At 51.6% G+C, this 11,106-nt stretch overlaps 1 protein-coding gene across 1 annotated transcript; it reads right to left on the bottom strand.

Moving 5' to 3' along the window:
• Positions 1 to 3,276: 3,276 nt before the first annotated feature.
• On the bottom strand, positions 3,277 to 8,316 carry LOC123113384 (uncharacterized). Its single transcript, XM_044534604.1, has 4 exons — positions 7,967 to 8,316; positions 6,964 to 7,182; positions 6,125 to 6,845; positions 3,277 to 5,408 (listed from the first exon to the last, which is right to left on the bottom strand). The coding sequence occupies exons 2-4, from the start codon at positions 7,168 to 7,170 to the stop codon at positions 3,514 to 3,516; spliced, it is 2,823 nt and encodes a 940-aa protein (XP_044390539.1). The 5' UTR covers positions 7,171 to 7,182; positions 7,967 to 8,316; the 3' UTR covers positions 3,277 to 3,513.
• Positions 8,317 to 11,106: the final 2,790 nt, after the last annotated feature.

Genomic DNA, 11,106 nt, shown 5'->3' with positions numbered 1-11,106 from the left:
GTTGCTTTCAAATTGGTAGGGCTCAAACAACTTCCTTTCATGGAATGTTTTGTGGACTCTCGTCCAAAAAACAATACCCTTTTGTTGCGCGCCGGTCCTTGGATCTTGGCTAATCTCCATCCAAGCTTGGCAAATCAACTTGTCCTCATCTTGTGTGTATGAACCCGTGTGAATGCCCTTCCTCTTCTTTTGTGCTTCCGCTCTTTATGTCAACTCGTCGATGAACAATGGCTCGCCACTAATGTCAACGTCATTGCTTTCTTCTTCATCACCATCACCTTCGACATAGATGTCATCGTCTTCATGCCACGAGTCACCATGGTCGTAGTCAGCACGGTCGTCAGCCTCTTCATCGGCAGTGAACTGGCCGCGGCCATCCTGACTTTGGGTCTCCTCGGGGTCAAAGACAGGGACGTGGCCACCCTCGTAGATCACTTCCTCCATGAACTGGTCGTAGTAGGGGTCGTCGACCGGTGCCGTTGGTGTTGGCATTCCGTCGAACAGGACGCGGGGGGACGGCATGGTGCCGGTAAACGGCGGTCGTGCTTGCTTTCTTTGCATCTCGACGGACGGCCGGCCGCCGCTGCTGGACCCAGGGGTGACGTTGAGGTCGATGAGGGCTGAGGGGTGTGGTGTGGACGGCGCGATCACGTTCACGTCCGGTGACCCCCCGAAACGGGCCTGGCCGTCGTGCCTTGGCGGAGGAAAGCCGGGCGACAAGGGTGTGGTCTGCGACGTCGGCGACTGGCAGTGCGGAGGCCGGGCGACCGACGACCCTGTGCTCGCCGGACCGACGGCCCCTCCAGAGAAACCGGGCGGGCGACAAATGCCGGCCATGAGAAGGGCATGCGCTTTGCTGACGATGGCCTCCTTCTCCTCGACCTCGGCCTTGTGCCGCGCGGCCTCAATCGCAGCGCGCTCGGCGGCTCTCTTGGCCGCGGCGATGTTGGTCTTGGCGACCGCCCTCCGGCTCCTCCTCTTCGCCGATTCCGCGTCCAACTTAGCGATCTCCTCCGGCGTGCACTCCGACCGCGGCTTCCTTGGCGCCTTGCCCTTCTTCTTCTTGGCCATTCCGGGCGGGTCGACGACCAGCCTGCCGGAGTTCGGCTGGGCGTCGACCATGGACGGGGGAGGGAGTGGGAAGGGCGGGACGTGTGAGGGTTTGGGGGAAATGGCGCCAAAAGGGGCCGCGGGGGGGGGAAGGGGGGGTTGATGTGTGTCACCGACACGCGGGCCAGGGGCGGACAAACGCGCGCGTCCCGCCCGTCCGCGCGCCGTCCGTTTCGCCCCAAAAGCGGCGCAAATTTGGGCCGCGGATGGGTCAAAAGCGGACACAAAACGGACAAAAGTTGCTTCCGCGCGCTGGGCCGCTCGGTTTGTCCGTTTTACTCCAAACGGATGGGGCTGGACAGGATAGGATCGCGGTGTGGAGTTGGCCTTATGGCACGGGTAAACTAGGTGGACAATGCATGTGAAAAGGACAGCTGCCCTACAAAGAGATTATTAGACGTGGTCTTCCTCTTTCAATTTCAATTCAAAAGGAAGGGTTCGGCTGTCCCTTCCACGGAGCCGCTGCGCATTGATGTGAGGGTGGTGGTACTTGGGCACGCACCCACTGACACCGGCTTACTGACTTTTCAGACATTCATAATCCCGCAAGCGAAGCGACGGCACATCTCGCAAGGACGACGATACAACCATTACCAGAGCTGCTCCTCAGCACGTCTCCTTGACGCAGCTCATTCCGTTCCGACAGCCAGATTTGAATCCGCGCACACTACCAGTACATACATACAGAGCCACTCGTAGGTGAAGAAATCCAGACACGCCTCACGTGCCCGTCCGCCTCCACCCAGCAAAAGCAGGACACCCGTCACGTGCATCTCGTCATAAGTACGCACGAAAAAAGCTACGCCCACATTTTAATACTCCCTCCGTCCTAAAATTCTTGTCTTAGATTTGTCCAAATACGGATGTATCAAGTCATGTTTTAGTATTAGGTACATCCGTATCTAGACAAATCTAAGACAAAAATTTTGGGACGGAGGGAGTAATATATAATACAGCTAGCTATACGAGGAAAGATGGACGTGACGCTCTCCACCAGATTTGCTTGTGAAAGACACTCCGTATGAACATGCCCCGCGTACAAAATACCCCATACTAGACGCTGATAGGCATCATCTCCTCTGTTTTTACTACCGGTGTACAGCGTCCTACTCATACAGTATACAGTGCAGGAGGCCATGCCGCGGCGCCATGCCTGGCCCTGTGCGAAGCAGACACGGGCACACGCGGATTAATGGCGGCACTGTGCAGGCTGGGCGGGCCAAGCCGAGCAGAAAGCATCGGTGAGCGCAGTATCAGCAGTGGTGCTACGTGGGTATGGCCACCGCTCGCAGTCCAACAGACTAACAGAGGGCAGGCAGGAAGGATCCCCCTGTTTATGGCGCGTCCCGATCCCCGGCGGGCCCACGCAGCAGTGTCTGAGTCATGCGTCCGCGCGAGCAAGCGAGCATGTCTGCGTCTGTATTGATATCCACTCCTATCTGCTATCTACTGGCGCTGGCGGGGCAGGGGCAAGGGCAGGGTGGCACTCCACTCCACTGCCGCGCCCTTCCTGTGAATGAAAGCAACCCACGCTTTCGGAACCCCGGCGGGGCCCGCCCCAGATGCTCTCCCTCGTTCCCCCCACGACCGTGGGATCCGCGCACACCACCATGGGATTGAGGTTTGTCCTCGTGCTTCCGTTGGGACATGGGACATTGGGACGTGAGAGCACAAAAGATACTCTCCTTTTCTACTCAAACTAAAAGTGGCAATATCTCATCGCAAGAAATAAATGCGAAATAAATAGTGGCGATATCATCTGCCACTGTAATAACTAATTTACTTGTATTGAGTTAGCGGATGCTGGCGCGACCACATGGTGGTGGTGTTTAAAAGCACAAAAATAAATAAATAGGAAGTGTTTCCACAGCAAACAGGTCCAGGTGCGCCCATAAAAACAAGCATCCAGGACTTTACTTCAGGCCAGGCAGCACGAGTCATCAAAATACTGATATCGGCCGTGTACTCAATGCAGGCAAGCACATTACCGTGCAGGTGCAGGTGCAGCCCCACCACATCATCTCCAGCCTCCCAACCCATCAAACTCATCAGCGCCACGGCGACAATTCAATCTCGCTGCCCACAGCACATGAGCGAGCTAACCCTAATAACATTTCAGGTTAAAAAAAACATATCCTAGCATAACTTACTGAAGAAAAAAAGACAAACCGGAATCCTCATCTATACCCCTTCAAAGATGAACAAGTTTACGCACCAATGTCTCATCATCAACTACTTCGGTTAAGAATGTATCGATAAATTGTACGGCCAAGTTTCTACCCAAAAAGAGCACGGGAGGCCGTCCAAATTGACCACCCAAGTATGTACACTTTTACACCCAGTCCAACTACAACACATTTCAGGATGATCACCGAATAGCACAATTGCGCCACCAACGCTTCTTCAGGATGCGGCGGCGACGGTGATACCCGAAGGGCATCTCGTCCTGCGACACCGCCTCGTCGTTCTTCCCCACCCGATCATGCCAATGTTGCTTTCACCTTCTATGTCCGCGTCGTCAGGTTTCGCGGGCGGGCTCACCTGGACCTCTTCTTCTTCTACGCCGACCTGGACCTCTTCTTCTACGGCGTCCAGCACCCTTTTCTTGGGCTTCTTGTTACCCCTCGTACGCCTTCGCCTAGTTAAGCTCGACTCCCAGGATCCGCCCGTCGTCTGAACCAGCCCCTCCAGCAGCTGGATGTCTTCGATGATCTCAGGCCGGCAGAGCGACGAGATGCTAGGCAGGATGTCTTTCTGGAAGTCCCGCTTCTGCCGACGCTTCCTTTGCTGGCCTCTCTTCGGCTTCATCAGGAGGTTCACCGGTGAGACGGTCTGCTCATCACATGTTGTTATCGCGGGCGCCGGTGGCCTGCTGCACAACCCACCAGTCTTGATGTCTTCAAGCTTCAGTGTCAACGATTCGAATGAATCTGGATCATCATCACTGGAATTATTGGCACAGCCTTGGACCTCCCCTTGCCCGGCATGGTCGTCGATGCTTGATATAGCGAGCTCTGCAAACCACTGCAACGTATCATCAGGTGTCTCTGCAGTGGCTGGCACATCCATCGACAACGCAAGAATGCTCTCTGCTGCAGCTGTAGCAGCATCATCATCTTCGCAAGCTGGCACTTCCAAATCAATCAGAAACTTAGGCTTTGCATGTTTGTTCTGTAAGGATGTCACATGGCAATCACTTGACACTACAGATGACTCTGAGTTATCTTCATTTGGTGCATCTTCATTCAGATCAATAAAATTCCAGACGGCAGCACCACTCTTATTGGTGACACCTTCAGCAGCTTGCCCATCTCTAGGCATGGGTTTCTGGGATGAAAGAGGTAAACATGCAACAGCACTCTCTTGAGTTCTAGCGGGAATGTTGCCACAAGCCCTATCCTTAGTTCCACAACCTACAGACGTCGAAGCAGAATCTGGCAAATTGCATAGAGCCAGAGCTGCTCCCGTTATATCTTCATTAATGTTAATCAGCGCTGCGGTCCCATAAGAATGTTCAGACACCTTCCTTGGCTCCTCCAAACCCGTGGAATCAGCACATGAAGCTTTCTTACTGAGCCAAGAAATCCCAGATACTGATCCCTCAACTTTGATATGCTGTAATCCACCTACACATCCCCCTTCTTGCTCTACAACAATATCTTCTTGACCATCAGACAATGCTTCATTCAAATTAAAGTTCTTTCTGCCCTTACCACTTGCAAAATCAGGATCTTCATGGCTGTGTTGTGTTGGGTGTCCAAACATCGGCCTGTTGTTTTGCTCCAAGTCACTTGAAATTGTTGCCTGATGCCGTGGTTGTGATGCAGACAATGAATCAAGTTTGCCAGAATAGCTGCCATCTGAGTTATTGATTTTTTTCAGATTACATGATGAGGTTCCAATGCTTTGGTTCGCAGCACTGAAGCACGCATATGAATTGACAGTTGAAGATCCATTGAAACTCGGAAATGACTGGACATCAGCACTGATGTTATAGCTCCTTGGGTCTACTATGCAAGAACCGAACCGAGAGGCAGCAGAAGGTTGGTCTATGTGCAGAGAAGTGATTGGAGCAACAAGTGTACTACTTGGATAGCGTAGATGGTCATGTCCAGGAAGATTATTGATAGCATAGGCTTCCAAAGAACTTCCTGAAAACCATCCGGATGAACTATTCGGGCACTGGTAAATAAACTTGTTACTGCTTGCAGATCCCCTGTCAGCAGCACTGAACATTTTTTGTGGATCCATGCCACTGCATCTGGGTGCAAGAAAACCTGTGCTGCTGGCACGTTTACCTGAAGAATTGGAACAAAATAGAATGATTATTACAATGGATCAAGTCAACTGTAAGTGCCTAGCAATAAAATAGAATGCAGCACAATAATAAACAGTATGGTACACCCACCACCCAGAAAAGACATAAACTGCACTTTTAAACACATAACACACACATCAGTATTTTACTTTAGATTATTACAGACCAACAGATTGATTCCGTACAATGGTTACAAAACTAACCTGCAACAAAATATAAACCCAGATTATAATAGTAATGTCACACGCTTTACAGGACACAACACTTAGCCATTGGTAGCTATGAAAGGGTTCATGGCTTCACGCCACAAATAAGTGCAGCACCAAAAAGAAAAGGAGAGAATTGAAAAGAATCAACAGGAAACCTGATAGTCGAACATGCATAGTTACGGAAATGTAGCTCTGCATGTAACAAATAAAATTAGCACGCACTATTGGGCTAGTTCAAATATATTATCAACTATAGTTAGCATGAATATTACAAATTCCCTTCACCCTACAGGCCTACATGTAATGTTACGTAGCAGCCCCATTTCTTTCAAATTTTCAGTGAACCCGTACCCATAGTGTTGAGTTGATTTGTGGTCCACTAATATGGTAAATATGCTAAGATACTCACAATGCAAATATAGAAAGAACTAGCATAACCAGAAAAAAAATACTAAAAGAGATGATGCTGAATGGAGCTTACTGTTACCTTTATCGATCAGTGGTTTCTCCTCCTGTTTTATCCTGGAACTTGCATCAAAGAAATTAGAGCTTGTGGCTTCGTTAATACGCTTGTCCTTGGAATATTCTTTATTGAAACTGGAGTTAGTTGTGCTTGATCTCCATGGAGACTGCTGCCAAGAGTTCTCCAGGGTATATGAAGGACCTCCCGATACTGTCCCATTTGTTCTGGCTATATATGGGCCCAGAATTGGCTTATTCAGGTCGGCAACATTGTGGCCTACAAGATTACCTGTACTCGGCGGAAAGGAGGTTGCACTATTATGAGCGAACCTCCCCAAGCCTTCCGCCCTAGCTAATGATGCATCAGCATCATTCGGATGTTTTGTATCCGATGATACACCAAGGAAATCTATAGGCTTGCTGTCCGATGCATGGTCATCTTCAAAATAATGATCAGCTCGGAGCTCAAGGTCAAACCTGCCTTGTTTGGTGGGCAAAGTAGCATCACTTGAGGGAAATCCATTTGGCGAGGACTGGACACTGCCCTCCCTGGGGAACTTGGACGACTGGCTTTTCTCATTGTTCACAGCAGCAGTACCAATCATGTTTGCACCATGCAGCGGAATTTGTGATGATGAATCTCTCTGCGATGCATCTTCCAGCGTTGAGCACGCATGCATTTCTCTGCTCTGATGCTGCTTCATCAGGTCTCTCTGTACTCTGTAAACCCGATGCAATTCGTACACCTGGAGACAGCAAGAGAGTTGTTGTCAAGCCAAGAAATACAGAAGATATCAAGGGGAAACTGAAATCATCTAGGTGTTGTGTTGCTGCATCGACGTTTACGTAATTGAGGAAACAAACCTGCTGTCTAAACACAGCTTCATGCGCCAGCATTGTTCGCCTGAACATCTCTTTATCACATTCCGAATAACCGAACGCCTCGGGCGTCACGAAGCCATTTGACGTCTCCTCCTCGTATGGGAACCTCCAGCCATTCGCGCTTGCGTCGAGATCGCCCATGGCGCAATGCCCAAGATTGTAGCCCTCGACCTCCACCTTTGCACCCATCGCTGCTCCAATCTGTTCAACAGGACATTCAATCAAAGGTGAATTACATTATACATACATAAAGCAGCAGAAGAAGAAATGATAACGCTTTTGTCCAGAACCAGCGTCAGTTATGCGAAAAGACAAACACGCATTATTCACCGCTTTGACAAACAAAGAGCAGAAAAGGCGATGACTGATGAGCGACCAGCCCTTTTTTCCTGGTAGTATAAAGTGAGCAATGATGGTGGTCGCAGAGGATGACGAAAAGCTCGAGCCAACTGATCATGCAGATTTATTCGTTAGCAAGTGGTGATAATTTGGGGATAATTGGCAGATTTTAAGCAGATATTATCCCCAACAAACAAGGGAAATAAAGGAGATATTATTATCCCTGGCTGTTTGGACGTCAACTTGTAGGGAGAGGGGGGAAGAATAAAGCAGACGAGACAAGTCAACCCTCCACAGTCCCAGCCATGCCGATTCTACCAAATCCTAGTACTACCAAGAACCGATTCATTCAAGAGAAGTACTGTACGATTCATCAGCGGCAGCAGACGCGGATTAAGAAGAAAAAGACTATCATTAGTGGACAGATGTAATCGCTCAACCGCTCGACGCCGGCGTATCCGGCCGAAAATTTCAGACAAGAACCAAATCGAAAGGCAAACTCAATTGCGAGAACGGGGAGTTTTCTCCACAAGATTTCACCAAAACAGGCACGGGGAAAAACCATTAAAGACCCAGGAAATGGACGGCAAAGATGGCATCTTTCCTGCAACAAACAACCGAGCCGAAATTTAACTTGAGACTTTACCTCGGACTCAGAGATTCTTCCTGGCACCGAACCGCGGCAGATAGGAACCGGCGGCCCGCCGAACTACGAGCATGGGCCGGAGACGCGGGGAGCACGGCGGGCTCTGCTCCCACCCCCCAGACTCCCACCACGCAAGAACACAGGAGGAAGAAGCGGCGAGCAATGAAGGAATTCTCCGGCGGAGAGGGGGCGGATTCGACGGCGGAGACGCGAGGAACCGCGGCGTATCTGGGCGGGGCGGGGAGGGACCCGGATTCGATGGGCCAGGGAGGGAGGGAGGGAGGAGGACTGGGGGCGGGGGGAGAAGGGTCGGAACTGGTTCTTGTCTTGGGCGAACCCCCGGACCGAATGGCTGCGCTCTGCACTCCTCTCCTCTCCTCTTCTCCCCCGGCCTGATATATTTCCTTTTGGATGGATGGATCGGAATCGGACGGGCTTTGTTGGGTCCGGTCCGGTCCGGTCATGTGCGCGCTGCCATGCGGGCCCGGCCCCCTCGGGGTGGAATGGAACCACCTTCTTCTGCTCTCTAAACTAGCGCAAAGGACAGCAGATTTGTTGACATCTCGGTTGGTCTTTCTCTTTTATTCTCTCTCTCTCTCCTCGTGATGCCGCTTTCCTTCATCCCACCTAATCTCCCTCTCCCTCTCTCGCCCTGTCAAAAATATATATATCTTTCTCTCTCATCTCAGAAAAAAGATCTGTCCCTCTCCCTCTCACGCACTTGCAGTTGCAGTCCATGGGCTGAAATGATCCCCTTGTGGCAGAGGGCGATGTCTCTTTCGGAGATGCGATCTTGGTTGTTAAGTTATGGAGTGCTTGCTACTCCATTAAGCATTCATTAAGAATCCGGTCTCGTCTCTCTAAGATAAGATATGGATCGGGGCCGTGAGAGAGAGAGAGAGAGGGAGAGGGCGTCTGACAAAGCGGCCCGCCGCACCCCAGCATGCTTCAAGTACTACTAATATCAAGTTCAATACCGAAATTGCTTTGGTTTCCAAATTTATGGCACGGATCCTCGCAATTGGCCACACCACGGTGATTTCTACTACTCCCTCTGTTCATTTTTGTAAGTCGTTTCAGACAACACAAAATAGACTGTTTTGCACATTGTCTGAAATGTCTTCAAGATCTTATAAAAATGAACGGAGGGAGTACTATCTGAGTGAGTAACTATAGTGAATACCACTCACTGCCGGCATCTACTACTACGAACAATCCCGGGGAGGGAGGGAGGAATTGCTGTGGGCGCCCAAGGTGGTAGAGCGCGGTACGGCCTACGGTATTTTCACTCATTGATTTGTGCACATACTTCTGGGGGTACGTACATTGGTTGTTGTGCGAGCCGAGCCGAGCCGGCATCGGCATGGGCATCGGCATGGCCTTCCAACCAAATTGAATGTGGCCGTAGGTTGCAGGTGCAGGTGACCAAGTGCCAGATGACCGTCGCCGGCAACACAGCAGAGCAGAGTAGAGTAGACCGCTACTACTGTTGTTGACACGGTGCTGCTACTTGTACTAGGCCACCATAAAAGCAGAGCACGGGGATCGTCGGCACCATTTTTTTTACTCCTACCGTTACTGGTACTCCTACGTAGTACTCCCTCCGTCCGGGTTTATTAGGCCCCCCAACCAAATCGCAGGTACCAAGGCACCGTGATTAATTCCCTGGAAACAAGCGCTGTCCTTCGGTTTCCATGCACGATTTACTGCCCAAAACAAATCCAACTTCACCCGCATGCAGCCCCACGCTCAATTTAATTCCCTGGCGCTTCCGAACCAGACGCCACCTCACGCGCGGTGCTGCTGCTACTTTTTCGCGTGCGCTCGGACGCTGCATGGCGCATGCATGCGCCAATCAAGGAGGATTAGAAGCGCATGCATTGGCTGGTTGGGAGACAAACGTAGCAGCGGAAAAATCAGAAGCGCATGCTCGCGCCATGTTTTTGCAGTTTTGGTTTGGAGAGCAAGCTCGCGCCATGTTTTTGCAGTTTTGAGCTGGCGCCATGTTTTTGCAGTTCTGAGCTCGCGCCATGTTTTTGATTAGTAGAGCTCGCGCCATGTTTTTGCTTTGAAAGGAACTTGTGTGTCCATTATAAATATAGGCATGCTCTAAGCATCCTCCAACCACAAAGTCATCGAGCTATGCTTCCTTTCGATCTTAACATACCACCAGAGCTGCAAGTTCATGGCGAAGAAGAAGGGAGCAACGGCCGCGGGTAAGGCCGGCCAGGTCTTGGTCATGCCGGCTGCGGGCAAGGCCAGCTACGCCTCGGTCTTTCCGGGCGTGTACGCCGGTGCGGGCGTTTTCCTGCGAATGATCGAACAACAATTAGAGATGTTGCCAGTGCATTGAACATGGCGAAGACCACCGTTCACAGGCTTTTGAAGGAGCATGAGTTACGCAAACACACCAACGAGCTCAAGCCTATGCTAGCGGAAGAAAACAAGAAAGCTCGTGTCATGTATTGCCTTTCAAACCTAGAACCCGCTAGTATGCCGGAGAACCCTGTCTTCAAGGATTCGTCGTGCTCGGCCTGGGTCTCCGCGTCGGGAGCGACCTTCATGTCGTGCTCGGCCTGCGGCGCATCATAGACGCCGAGGTCTGCGTGCCCAGCAGCGACGAGGTCTGGCAGTGGCGCGCCTAAGCCCAGCCCGGACTGGGTCTCCGCGTCCGGATCGACGTCCACGCTGTGCTCCGCCAGCGACGCACCATGGACACCGAGCTCTGCGTGCCCAGCAGCGGCGAGGTTGGTCGGCGACGCGTCCAAGCCCAGCCCGGACTGGGTCTCCGCGTCCGGATCAACGTCGACGCTGTGCTCCGCCTTCGGTCGCGACGACATGCTGGTACGGCGCTGCATCCGGCCGGCGAGCGCTGGTTTCTTTCCTGGGACTACTGTTGTGGCGTTGTGCTAGGAGTACTAGTCCGCTCAATGTATAGCAGCTTCTTCTGCATGCCAGCGGTTGGAAATTTAATGCGCTTCGGAAGATGAACCGCGGCTGAGGAGATCGAGAAAGCAACGAAGCGTTTTCTGCTTTTGGCAGCCATATCGATTAAGGGGCCTAATAAGAGCGGACGAGCTCCCTCCGCCCAGGGGCCCAATAAACCCGGACGGAGGGAGTAGTGGTCAGCGGTTTGGAGT

Source organism: Triticum aestivum, chromosome 5B, assembly GCF_018294505.1.
Source record: "Triticum aestivum cultivar Chinese Spring chromosome 5B, IWGSC CS RefSeq v2.1, whole genome shotgun sequence".
NCBI lineage: Eukaryota > Viridiplantae > Streptophyta > Magnoliopsida > Poales > Poaceae > Triticum > Triticum aestivum.
This window is presented reverse-complemented; position numbering and strand designations above follow the sequence as displayed.

What these genes read in the sequence shown, in the direction of transcription:
- LOC123113384 (XM_044534604.1), bottom strand. Translation starts at nt 7,170, where the DNA reads ATGGGTGCAAAGGTGGAGGTCGAGGGCTACAATCTTGGGCATTGCGCC. An exon ending in AAGCTGTGTTTAGACAGCAG is followed by an intron (nt 6,846 to 6,963) that starts GTTTGTTTCCTC and finishes TGCTGTCTCCAG; the next exon opens with GTGTACGAATTGCATCGGGT. An exon ending in GAAACCACTGATCGATAAAG is followed by an intron (nt 5,409 to 6,124) that starts GTAACAGTAAGC and finishes CCAATTCTTCAG; the next exon opens with GTAAACGTGCCAGCAGCACA.